Below are 13,579 nucleotides of genomic sequence, written 5' to 3' on the forward strand. Positions count from 1 at the left end.
TTTTGAACTACCTACATAACTGCAGCACATAATTACCCCTACATTTTTTGGTTTTATTTATTATTCTGCTACAGTTGCAAAAATACTCTTCACAGATCAGAAATGTTATAGGAAATAAGCTGTAAGGAGCTAAAAACAAAATATTATTTTTATGTATGGCTTTTATAGCGATTTTATTAATACTCATTTCATAATTAATACATAATCTGTAATGTCTGAAGAAGAAAATATGTTTGCCATTAATACTTTTTTGGAATTTGGAATAAAGCAGTGATATTTTAATGTGCCTTTAACTGATGTAGCTGCTTCGAAACGGTGTTTAATCTTATTTTCTTCAGCTTCATAGTCTTTTGATGTTGAGAAATGGCACACAATATTTGGTGAACATTCCTTAACCCAGTTAAATAATTACTTTGGTGTTTGAATTGGATTATGTATTCGTTGAAGACTAGCTCTTGCAGCATTCCTCTTTAAGGTACCAGCTAAGCCGTCGCATGGTCCTTTGCCGTATGACGTTGGGAAAAAGTGCCATTCTGCTTCCAAACCAAAGTCTGCTTTGTGATGAGTTAAATTAATAAAATTTTTTTTATTTTTGTATTGTGAACCCGATCCATCGGAAAAATATAAAATTTTTTTGATATCTGTACTAATTTTTTTAATGAATTTGATCGCGTATTTTTGGAACAAATGTACAGCAGTTGTGTTGTGATGTAAACAGTCAGATATGCAGACAAAATTTTTTATTTGTAGTTTTTTATTTTCATCACGGTGGTATATTGCAAAAATATGAATTGTTGCCTGATTATTATTCCAGTGAATACCTTGAACAGAGCTTTGAACAACAAAAACATAATTTTCGGAAAAATCACACAAAACTATGCATTCATTTTTTGCTAAGTTGTTTTTCTTATCATTTAAAAACTCTGTCTGTTTTTTAACGATAAAGGAATGCAACAGCAATTTGTCTAAACCATCTGTTAAGGATTGCAAATATTCGTCTATTTCGGATGTCAACGTTTTTAATGTGCTTCTCTCTTCACGAACCCATTGTTTGTATGTAACGGTGTCAATCATGTTGTCATCAAATATCTTCAGAAGTTGTTCATTGATATTTTCAGTTCCAGGACATTTGGCGCAGGTTCCTAGAAAACATTCTGTGCATGAAGTATTGCAAATCATGCGCTGTAGGCAATCTTTATAGTTATTTATCGGTTTTCTACTGCATGCAGTCAGTGCCTTTACATTCACTCCATCTACCATTAATCGTACGTTTTCGTGAATGGAGCACACACAAACTGAATGTGTGCCGCTTGCTCCTGCAAGAACGCAATGTTGTGGTCATAATGATGCAAGTTTTGAAAAACTACATTCAATGTCCGGATGGTTGAGTTTAAAAAGAGTATGCAACTCTTTCAAATTGCTTAGAATGAGCCGTTTTTACATTTGTGTCCTTTTTCCGTCAATTTTTACGGATACGCAGTCTTTTTTCCCAGGCATTACTTGACTATTTTCATCACATTCGTAAAAATTTAAAATTGCATCGGTTAAATGTTTTCCTAGCGATGCGTGGATTTTTGCATCTTCTACTTTTGGGTCTTCTAAGATTCCTTTTTCTGAAACAAGCTTTTTAGCTACTTAAATCATATGTTTTATAGCGTTTGGGAAGTAAGTTATAATTTTCCGAAACGACCAATTATGTACCACACTCAATATTTTTATTTTCATAGTCCTATTTGCTGTGCCCTTGAATTTTTCTTGTAGATTTTTTAAAATTGATGCAAAGTCATCTTCTTTCATGGCTATTGTTGGATTCATCGAGAGGAATTTGGAAAAATTTATCCTTTAGTTTTTCATTTTTATATTGCTGTTGTTTAAGTTTTTTTGATGTAATTGGGGTATTGCTTTTACCTCAATATATGCTTTGTTTAATGGACAAACAGCACTTTTTCTCATTTTAGTTTCGTATGTAGCCGAACTGCTACTACTTGATGGTTGTATATTTTCCTCGTTCAAAGACTGGCTATTGTTTGCCAATATACCTTCTTTATTTTTCTTATTATTTTTGGCCCTCATCTCCAGCTTAAGTCGGCAAGTATAACATATTTTTGTCTTCAGATTTTTTTTAGTCGTAGGCATCCGCAACATACGCAGAATATATGGTAATCTGAAACTTGCCTTACTTTGGCCTTGTTTGGATGCATTTTCAACTTCAACGGATTGAAACATTGAAACATTAATTTTTTTTAATTACTTCTAAACGAAATATCACAGTGGAAATATTTTTTTTTTAAGTAGAATTTATATATTAATCTGAATTAGAAGTAAAAACAAAAATTTGTGTGATATAAACCTTTTTTTTTTTTGTACTGAAAAATCGTGTGTACGTGTTTGGTCTGATATGAAGGATAAATAAATTTTTAAAAGTACTTCTAATGACAATATTGTCCAGAAATGTTTGAGTTTTATATAGAATTTTATTACTAATCGAAATCAAAAATATTATATAAGAATATTTATATCATATTCTTTGAAAATTCATTTAATGGAAATGTAGTACGCATGTGCTTGATGTGTTTTGCGGGAGAAAAAAAAATATTAAAAAATTTCAAAAAAAGATGGTATCTCGAAAATTTTTATTTCGTAGTAAAATTTAAAAGTGAATCCAAATAATATATAAATAATAATTTTCAAAACTGTATGGAGAAAAAAAATAGTTTTGAAATTTAACGGTTAATATTAGTACTTAAATATAAACAATTTTAATTGTTTAAACTATTTCATAAAAGTTCAATCAATTATCTTTGAAACGCTGTAAATTTCAAGTTTCTATCTTTTATAGAACTTGAGATGTAGCCATTTGAAAATGTGTCTACAATGCCAATTCTCAAAACCCTATGGGTTCGTATCTCCTAGGAAAAGAATTACAAAATTTTTTCCCGAGATACGCGTCTTTTAATTTTATGAAAGGAACTCATAAAAAAATTTTTAGCCAAATCGGAGATCATGAGGTCATTTTTTGCCAAAATCCGTCCGGTTTGTAAAACAATAACCTATATACAAGAAACCTTGGGTGATAATTGATGATGAACATGAAAGGATATTATAAATAAAGACCGTCTTTATGTTAACACAACATTTAGCTTACATATACATATGTAGTAGAATATGCAATTGTATATGTATTTGGCTGAGAATTTATATGTGTGTAGTTTATATGATAATATATATATTAGATGGTATATATAAATGAAGATATAAACAATTATATATGCATGTAGATATGTATTGAACATCAAACAGTTTTTTCTTGCATAATTATTATTAACAGTTTTGTTTTAGATATGTATATATATATATTTTTTTTAATTGTTACATTAAAAAATTAATTGTTTGCGGGGATTTTTGTGCTTTTTATATGAACAGTTCTTCGGCTTACCGGTCTGTGTGCGACCATAGAAATCATTTGGTGTATGTGGGCCACCCTGTGACGGCATATTATTGTACATCATGCCGGCAGCACCTCCATAACCATTGCCACTGATTGGTATAACGCCACCGTTGCCACCATTGATGCTAATATTACCACTAAGGGTATTATTGACACCGACGACGCCTCCATTATCAAGATTGGAAGAGTTTGTACCGCCAAAAGGGCGTGGTGAGCCTGTTTTGTTAATTTAATTTGAAGCGAAAAATAAAAATTGTGTATGAGCGAGAGTGCTGCATATGTATATTTGTAAGTTTTTCTTGATTTTTTTTTGATTTAGTTACTTAATATTATACTCCTAAATTTTAGTACTTTAAGTTCCTTAATTAGTGGAGCAGTTAGTTTAGTAGTAGTAATGGGCATAAATTCCTTTAACTACATGTTGTACCATTAAAGTATTGTAGTACGCTAATTTTGCTATAGACAATATATTCTTTACAGTTTTGTTATTAATAAAGTTATAAACATTTAATAATTTTCGCAATGAATTATTAACTTATTAACTTATTACCTTATGAGACAACTAACTAATTAAGTAAGCGATTTTAAGAAGTTATTTTCAGTTTGTAGCAATCTTTCTGCGTTCAATTTGTGTACAACGCAAGTAAAAATTTATTTAGACAAAAAAATATTTATTTTTAATACTCATGTTATGAATATTATTAACTGAAACTACATGTAACCTAAATAGCTTTGAACTCAATGAAACCGCCAAAAATTGTTTCCAAAGGCAGTAAATACTCACCCGAGCTAAATAACTTTTATTTAGTGTCTTTACAGTCAGGCAATTCATGTTCATATAAAACAACTACATATAATTAAAAAATTCTGTCGAAATAATATCATTTTTATACTAATAGCTTATATAGACTGTTTGGTTAGGTCTACTTAAATTTCTGCCTAAGCGAAAAAGGTAACTTAAAATACAATAAAAACAGTTTAAAAAACTTTTTTACTACTCACCAGGCAAATGTTGTGTTGCTTGTGGCACACTGCTTTGGCGTTGCATGCGTTGCATTTGTTGTTGTTGAAATACAGTGGTGCCAGCACCGTATGGAGATTGTGGCGATGGCGATGTTGATGGACCACTGAAACCGCTATCATTTGTTTGAAACGAGTTTTGACGCTGTAAAGTAACTGTTGTCATACTACCAGGCACTGCACCACTTGGTGAGTTAAGACCACGTCGTTGACTTTGATATTGGCGCGCATTATACGGACTTACACCCTAAGAAAATGAAAATACATTTAATTATTGATCAGATATGGCTTATATCTTATAAACATAGTAATACAACTCACATTTACCTGTAATTGCGCACTCAACATGGGGTTATGTTGCTGCAATGAGTGACCGCCACGTTGTGCTGCATTGTTGGCATTATTGGCTGCAACTGCTGCTGCTGCAGCTACCCACTGCTGTGGTGAGGCATTCGACATGCCTGGTGATTGTACAACGCCGGCATTACCACCAGCGTTACCAGCACCGTAGGTTGGTTGACGTGGTGACAGCTGTGCTGCAACACTAACACCACCCTGACCCTGTGCATTCTGGAAAGAAAGTTGCTGCTGCTGTTGGGCATTAGCTTGTTGGTTCAGTTGTTGTTGTTGTTGCGGTGACAAACGTTGTGCATTCTGCGGATATTGTGGTACATAACCTAAGGAGATGAAGGAAATTACGTTTTAACTATGAACACTGTAGACAGTAGCGTTTAATATGACTTTGCTTACCTTGATTTGGTTGTGGGCTAAATAGTGCATTACGCTGTCCTGGACTTAATTGCTGTTGCATCATGCTTTGAGCAAAATTGGGACTCAATTGAGAATCTGATGGCATATTTGTGCGTGATAACGAAACGTTTGGAGCTACTGTGGTATTCAACAAAGTGCCAATATTATTAATACCTGGATTTAAACCTAAGGCAATCAAGTAATTAATATCAGATATAAAAAAGTGTACTTTTATGTATAAGAGGTATCTATACAAGAATGTATAAATTTTCAATTTATTTATAACAAAAATCAATTATGAAGTAAAAATGGTTCTCGACAGCTATGATAACAACAAAATCTTTTCATAGAAGAGAACACTGGCAATTATTGAAAAATTTTAATATTTAAATTAAATGCTTTGAGGTTTGTTATCTATTAACTTTCTTCAAACTCACATAATTGATCGTTGCGTGCCGTTGCACTTTCAGGCACTAATAATTGCTGTTTTTGTTGTTGCTGCAACAGACGTTCTTTTTGTGCTTGTTGTTGTTTCATAGCGCGATATTGTTGTGCTGGTGATATAACATTACCGCCAGGAGTAGCAACTGCATTCATCGGCACTCGTCCACGCGCTGTATACATGGGCGGGGGTCGCTGAAATCCCTGAAGAAAAATTAATTATTCGAAAATGACAACCAAGACATATAAATATGTTTTATAAATATTTAGCAATAGTTGAAACAGCTGTACGGTCAGCCAAATATTCATTAATTAAAAAAAGTAAAAATTTGGTTGTTAGAATTCACAACTTTCGAAACCTTATTAAGTAAAATAGTCACTACCGTTTTAACTGACGATAAAATCAAATTTACAGACCTATTCTGTGCACTTTATAAACTTGTCAAACATTGACACTTGTCAAAATTGAGTTCTGTAAAGGTTTTGGTATTCTGTAACATAAATAAAAAGCTCTTTTCCTTGTTAGTTGTCAATACTACAAATGCTGTTGACAACTATAAAAATATGCTCTTTTCAAGCATTTTTTTTATTTGCATGCATGACAAATATTCTTAACTAAAATATACGCTCTTTACAAGCATATTTTTTATTGTTATTTGAATGCATGAAAAATGCAACTTTTAACAACTTAAAATATATGCTCTTTACAAGCATTTTTTACGAGCAGTTACGAATAATTGCGAACAGTTTTCTATACAAAACACTTTACACCATAGTGTGGTGAGAAGCACTAGGTACTTGAGTTTTGAAATTTGTCAAGATGTGTCCAGAATACCAAAAAGCTTTCTGCTATGTAATAATCAAATCATTCTTTTATTAAAGAATTTGACAAATCTGTTAAGTACACAGAATAGGTTCGTTAGTATATATATATATGTTTATCTTTACAATTTATTATATATACCTGATTCACATTGGCGCGCATAACTTCCACCAACTGTTGCATTGATGCTTGCTGTTGAGCTCCGCCAGCTTGACTGTTCCTTATTAATTGCAACATTTGCTGTTGATGTTGTTGTTGTTGCTGCTGCTGTTGCACTAAATTACCTAACATATTACCAGGATAAGCAGGTGGCTGTGGTTGTTGTTGCTGTAACTGTGCTTGTTGCCCAGTTCCGTACACCGATGTCTCCACCATAAGTGATTTTTGTATAGCGCTAATAGCGACACGTTCGTTCATTTCTTGTTGCGTTAGACCCGTTATTGCTGTTGGTGTTGTTGCAACAAAAGGCTGATCATCTGCTACATAATCCATAACACTATCCAATAATTGTGATAATTCAGGATCACCATCCGCTGCGCTGAGTGATTGTAATTGTTGCGCAGCAGCTTGCGATGTAACTGTTGATGTTGCAGCTGCTGTGGCTGAGGTAGCTGTTGTATTTAGTGGTGACGATACGAATGAATGCTCCACTGACGCATAGCTCATTTGCGTCTGTTGTTGAGGTCGTTGTAGATTTGCAACACCAGCAGCTACTAAATTTTGCTGTTGCTGGTGCTGTGTGAGGTAGGCATCGGAAGGCTGTTGCTGCTGTTGTTGTTGTTTACGACCGCCACCGCGTCCTGTTCCGACTATATTAGCGGTATTGGCTTGTGTCGTTGTTAGTGTTGCACTCTTTGTTGACATGCCGAGACTACTTGTCGTAGGTCCTGCACCAAGAGAACCAAGTGTGGAACTAACACGATTCACCGTTGATGAAGTTATATCAGGTATAGTTTTAACTTGGGGCGGTGTTTGCAGCACTGGAATCTTTGGCGGATTCTCTAATAGTGAGGCGAGCATTTTGTTCTTTGCACGTAATTTTGAGGGGCGATCTTCAGAACGTTTTGGCGAAATACCATCATCTGGTTCATTTAATGAACGCTTGCGAGTCATTGAAGGATCACCTTGTATTTTGAGTATACGTTTAAGTTCCTCAGTTGACAAATTTGAGGAGTGGGACCCATGTCCGTGACTATGACTATGCCCGTGATGGCCATCATCCTTTTGCAATTGTCGTAATAGTTCACTTTGACGACCTGTTGTTGCACCACCCTTACTTTCATCATCATCAGGTCTTTCATTTAATAACTGTAACAGAAGATGAGTTGCAAAAAATTATGTTTTAGAAAATTTTTAAGCTTACCGAAAGCAGCATAGGATTACTAGAATTCGATGATTTTTGCAAGCCACTACCAAAACGTGAATTTGGTCCACCAGCAGACATTTTAAATATACTCGAGCAACTCGAGCTACTACCACCTGGTCCGTTTCCATCTTTATCTTCATCTGCATTAACCAGACCCTGTTTGTAGAACTACAATAAAAATATATATTTATTATATGACATGGTATTTATTCATTTCAATATATAACCTTTTATGAAAAAATCATATGTAAATCAAACCATGAATACATAATACAAAAAAAAAAAAAAAAATAAAATAAAAACGCAAGTCTTTATTTAATACCTTTGACAGATTATTGTCCTTGTCATCACTACTGTCTGTTCCGAGCAGGGAAGATGTGAGTGAATGTGATTTATTTGTAAGCAAATGACGCAAACGCTCTGAATCTGGTTGTGGATGTGGTGGTGTATTATGTTGCTGGTGTTGTGATACACTGCCAGCTATTGTATTACCTAAAAGTACAGCTCCACCATTTGACATACTTCCAGCCATTGTTCCTATTTGTTGTGGGTTATTGTTGTTGTTGTTGCTGTTATTATTATTATTCAAATTATCTTTATCAGTTTTCTCATTGATATCAAATGAAGGAAAACTAAAGCCGTAGGCAGGACCACCAGCTGGTTGACTGGCATTAGATTGTGGTGATGGTAGGCTAGCTGCAGAGTGTGAAGATAATTGATATGGAGTCGACGGTGAAGCACATACGGCCGGACTAAAACCATGTCCGGCGGATGGTGGGCGTGGTGTGCTTACCGGTGTAGCGACAGAAGCGCGTGAATTCGGACGTGAATCATTCCAGCCCGTCACAGCGGGATCCATTTCGAAAGAGGAATGTGCTAATGAATCAAAATCAAAAGGATCATTACTATAGAATGAGGGTGCCTCAGTCCCAGCTGGTGATGCTGTAAATGAATTTACAATGGCGGAATTATTAGAAGCTGTTGTTGTTGTTGAATTTCGCTGTTGACTGCTGTTGCCATTGATGACCGCCGATGTCATTAATGGTCCACCAACTGTTGTAGTTTGTGTTGTTGTTAGTGGTGTGCCACTATTACCATTGCCATTACCACCACCTACAAAACCACTTACACTTTGTGCATTACCCACCAAAGGAGATGATGATGAGTTGTTGTTGACAATTGAGTCCATTGAGAGCGTTGAGACCAAAGATGAAACAAGTGATGAACCTGGTGATAATGCTGATATTACGCTTGTATTACTAAGATTGCTACCACTTGAATTACTACCTGCGGTATTTGTACCAACTGCATTGATACCAGTCACTACTGTATTGTTGCTGTTCATATCGTTCTCTGTGTTGAGTATCGTCTGTACCGACATTATAAAATCACTTTCACCCGGCGTTTGATTCAGGAAAAGTCTCGAATTAGCCTTCACATGCATGTATATATCAGGTGTGCCCAATTTCAAACGAAATGGACGAGAAATAACACTTGGCATTTGCGGGTTTATAGTACCACCGCCACCAGGCGATTGTGCTGCAGTAACAGCATTCACAGCCGTTGCCGTTTCCTGTATATCACGTAAATGCGTCTTCAACGCCTGCAAGTCTTGCATATGACAAAAGTCCTGTAGCAAACGTCCAATCATTGTGGACATATGCTGTTTAAATGGTTCGCGTATTGTTGTTGCATCTAAAGTGAGTATCTTGCCATGCATGTCCAGCTTAAATGTCATTTGCTCAATAGGCTGTTGTTGCACATGCTGTTGTATGTTCATTTCGAGTGGTGACTCATCTTCTGGCCGTGTTATAAGACACAACACTGAGGAAGCAGAATCCCCATCATCTACAAAACAAACGAAAACTAATATTGAACAAATATTCACAGAAATAAATATTCATAAACGAACCTTTTACCGGTGCCGCAATGAGCACGACTTCTTCATATTTTTCTTGATGACCAAGTGGTCGTAAAGCTTTTTGGTCCATAGCATCATTTGAGTGACCTGGTGAAGATGTTCCTGTTGCTGGTGATGTTTGTGTAGTAGCACGCGTGTCTTTTACAAGCATACGAACCTTCGTTGAAATACTACGTTTCACTTTGGTCGCATTACCACTGGCAACGCCAACAAGCGCTGTATTGCCAGCGCTTGTTGGCTGCTGTAGGGCATTGCTGTTACTGCCATCATCTTGCTCACCCCATGGATTGTTACTTTGTATGCCGCCACTACCAGTGCCGCCAGTGCCGCCGCCAGTGCCGCCGCCAGTACCGCCGCCAGCATTATTACCGCTGTACGACATATTATTTATGATTGGATGTAATTTGGCCTGATCACCCGGAAACAGGTACATGTATAGCGGTTTTCGGTATAATTCCTGCTTCTCATAGCCAATAAGTTCACGTATATTTTGCGTACACGACTCAATAATGCCGTCACCATTAATTTGAAGCAGGACCCAACCAACTGATGATATATAATGTTCCAGTGCCTCAAAGTATGCTGATATCTCGGGTACTTGACCGTTGAGCAATGATGGTTCGGGCAGTGGCGGTTCTGTTGAAGATACCTCACCCTGCTGTACTGGATGTATAGAGCAGTTGTCGGTGGCACAACGGTTGCAACGTGTTGAAGTTGTTGTTGGTTGATTTGTTGTATTGTTGTTGTTTCTTGTCGCCGCTGTTGTATTTGTTGATGATGTTGACGACGACGATGAGGAGGAGGAAGAGGACGACGACGACGAAGAAGACGACGAAGATGAAGATGTTGAAGAGGATATATCACGACTTTGACCTTTGTCACAAATATCACGATACTGAAATAAGAAAAAAGATTGATTATTTTTTAAGTCTTTAAAAAGAGAATCATAGAAAAATAATAACTTTTTAAATATTAATTAAGAGAGAAACGTTCAAACTGATCGATGGATTTTAATGCACAAATTTATGTTCATATAAAATATACCTTATACCTCATAAAATTAAATAAAAAACGAAAAGAATTATATACTATTTCCATAAGAAATGTCAACATTGTTATTTTGAAATCTTAACTTATTCATTGCAAATTCAAATGTTCATGAACCACCGACTTTACTTCGTATAATGTCGGTTAACGTACGGTACAAACTAAAATGATTAATGTGTTCGCATAGAGACTTATAACAGTTTAATGCTTGACGACTTGTTCAAGAAGTTTACAAAATAGCTGACATGATATTTAGCTTAAACAACATTCACAATAGATGGGATACAATTTTGGGTGATACAGTAAATTTAAACTTTTTGTCACTTTTGTTTTGAAACATAATTATTTTATTTTATGGTGCGAACAGAAAATCTCAAAATAAGGAATTTCTAGAGAAGATTTTAAGAGATAACTTAATTTTGAACAATATGTAGTAGTCTTTAACTAAGCTAAAAGTTAATATCACGCTAAATCTTTAGCAAGCATTTTTTAAAAAGACAATATGGAATAAGCACTACTTTGAATAGCAAAAGTTTAAGTGGTATTACATGTTTTAATTATTTAAATTTATTTTTCTTTTATTTATTATATTAAAATGTATTAATTATTTGCGTATAATAATCAAATATATATTTAAGCAGAATTTGTATGTTGAAATTGTGTTCATATTTTATATTGGATGTTTAATCTATTCAAATATACCTAAATTTCACAAAAATCTCAATTTCATCTTCATTTTAGCAAAATTAAGTTGTTTATAATTTAAAATAGAATGAAAAACAATAATTTACATACCTGAAATTCCCGAAAAGTAATAAAACTACTAAATGCCACCTTTTATAGTTACAATAATCAACTTTTGAAATTTTCCGGATACAAATTGTGTTTGGAGTATGTAATTTTCAACATTCGATTTGCAAACAAAACCCATTTCATATCCTTAATTTGGGACAGTATGAACACTTTCAAAATTAATTTAATTTCATTTTTACGAAATTAAGAAAATTTGGCTGTCTGAACATAGTATAACCCAAATATCATCCACAATCGACAAATTTATAGTTATGGCAACCCTGCCTGGTGAGATACTTATTGGTTTTAAAGAAGTACCATAAGTTAAATAAACCAACTATGTTGTTGTTTCGTATGCCATTTTTAAGATAAGCTATTATTTTAATGTGCTCAGATTAGAGAAATTTTACACCTATTGAAACATATTGTTGAGCTGGAAGTTATGTATATGAAATCGATATTAAACACAATTATAAAGCATTTGTTTCGAAATTAAAAACAATCATTTAGTAAAACATGGAAGAATATATAATGTGCATGTCTTAAAAAAACCTTTTTGGAATAAGTTATTAAAGCTTTGTTAGTATTTTCAACTTCTACAATAAGATATCAATACTTAGGTAGCACGTTTCAGTCCGTCATATCATGATACACACAATGCTTGTGGATTTAAATTTTTACTTGATAAATAATAACTCAATAATAATAGTATGATTCTTTTAAAAAATATCATTATTTATCTAAAAATTTCATGACAATCTATCTATTGAATAAATAGTATATAATATTGGCCATCATATATAAATAACATCAAATTGTTTATTGTGTTAAATAAAAGAAACTAGTTTCGGAACTTATTTCGTTACAATTCTGTTGTTGTTTTAAATAGTGCTGGTATTGACTAGACGAGTTCCAAACGCAGAACCGAATATAAAAGATAGATTTTTATAATCTTAATTTTATATAAGAAGATACATTGAAATTTGCAAAAAAAAAAAAGCTATTTACATGCCTTAGTGATGTATTAGCACAATTACATAATAAGTATTAGTAACTCATATTTTTGAGCATTCATATATATTTTTCTGTATAATCGTATGTTTTAAAATTTAAAACATCAAACAAAAAGTATGAATGAAAGTAATTCCAAAAGCCAAAACTCAATGTTAATCGTACAGTCAATCGTGTCAATGATGATGATTAATAATATAAGGTAATAACAAAAAATATATAGTTTTTCATTAAGATTTAATGAACTTTTGATAATTGCAATATTAATATTAAATGTAATATTAAAATATAATATCAATTATCTCATCATCAGAAAGGAACAAATTTTATTCGTTAGTTTACTTTCACAGAAATTGATTATTAATTGTATATAACACCTCTTACATTATAATTTATGTAATATTATTGTATTAATAATATATAATACCTAATAAAAAATGAATCAATGTGCTCAAGACTCTCAAAGCCAATTTGTTATTGAAAAAAATATCTTTTATTGGCATATTTTTATTAAAATTGAACAATGAAATTATAATGTATTAGTAGATCTGCATCTTGCTTATCATACATTGATTTAAATAGAAATTTCTAAGTCTTATAATGAGTACGGAAAGGGCTATAACAGAATAACCGTGTATTTTGTAGTTTTTAAATTAAAACAAAAATGCTTGTATTATTTCTTATTAAAACTATCATTAATTGTATTCATTAATTAATATCACTAAGGGCCATGTTATGCAGAGTGTCTCGGGCACGGCAAAATTCGCTTTTTCGGGCTATGTCAAATATGTGTGTTATGCAGAGTATCACATCAGTATTGGCAATTTTGTATTTTCATAGTGTTTTGGTACTTTTTGGTTGTGAATATTATTTAACATACCTTTTGCCGAAGGGTTTGTGTACCCACTTCTTGTCATATGTTGTTGCATATAGTTTTCGTTCCCTTCTAACGCATGTGTT

The 13,579-nt window shown here is 33.5% G+C and overlaps 1 protein-coding gene across 1 annotated transcript in view; it reads right to left on the reverse strand.

The window, feature by feature from the left end:
• LOC119688724 overlaps nucleotides 1-13,579 on the reverse strand; it is an 83,405-nt gene that overhangs the window by 8,329 nt on the left and 61,497 nt on the right. The window contains exons 6-14 of the mRNA XM_038103390.1: nucleotides 9,761-10,664; nucleotides 8,171-9,696; nucleotides 7,846-8,016; nucleotides 6,624-7,790; nucleotides 5,656-5,863; nucleotides 5,219-5,404; nucleotides 4,790-5,145; nucleotides 4,451-4,715; nucleotides 3,395-3,664 (exon numbers count right to left, since the gene is read on the reverse strand). Coding sequence (XP_037959318.1) covers nucleotides 3,395-3,664; nucleotides 4,451-4,715; nucleotides 4,790-5,145; nucleotides 5,219-5,404; nucleotides 5,656-5,863; nucleotides 6,624-7,790; nucleotides 7,846-8,016; nucleotides 8,171-9,696; nucleotides 9,761-10,664 — 5,053 coding nt within the window. The remainder of the gene's footprint in view (nucleotides 1-3,394; nucleotides 3,665-4,450; nucleotides 4,716-4,789; nucleotides 5,146-5,218; nucleotides 5,405-5,655; nucleotides 5,864-6,623; nucleotides 7,791-7,845; nucleotides 8,017-8,170; nucleotides 9,697-9,760; nucleotides 10,665-13,579) is intronic.

The sequence above is a fragment of the Teleopsis dalmanni genome, chromosome X (assembly GCF_002237135.1).
Source record: "Teleopsis dalmanni isolate 2A chromosome X, ASM223713v2, whole genome shotgun sequence".
NCBI classification, from domain to species: Eukaryota; Metazoa; Arthropoda; class Insecta; order Diptera; family Diopsidae; genus Teleopsis; species Teleopsis dalmanni.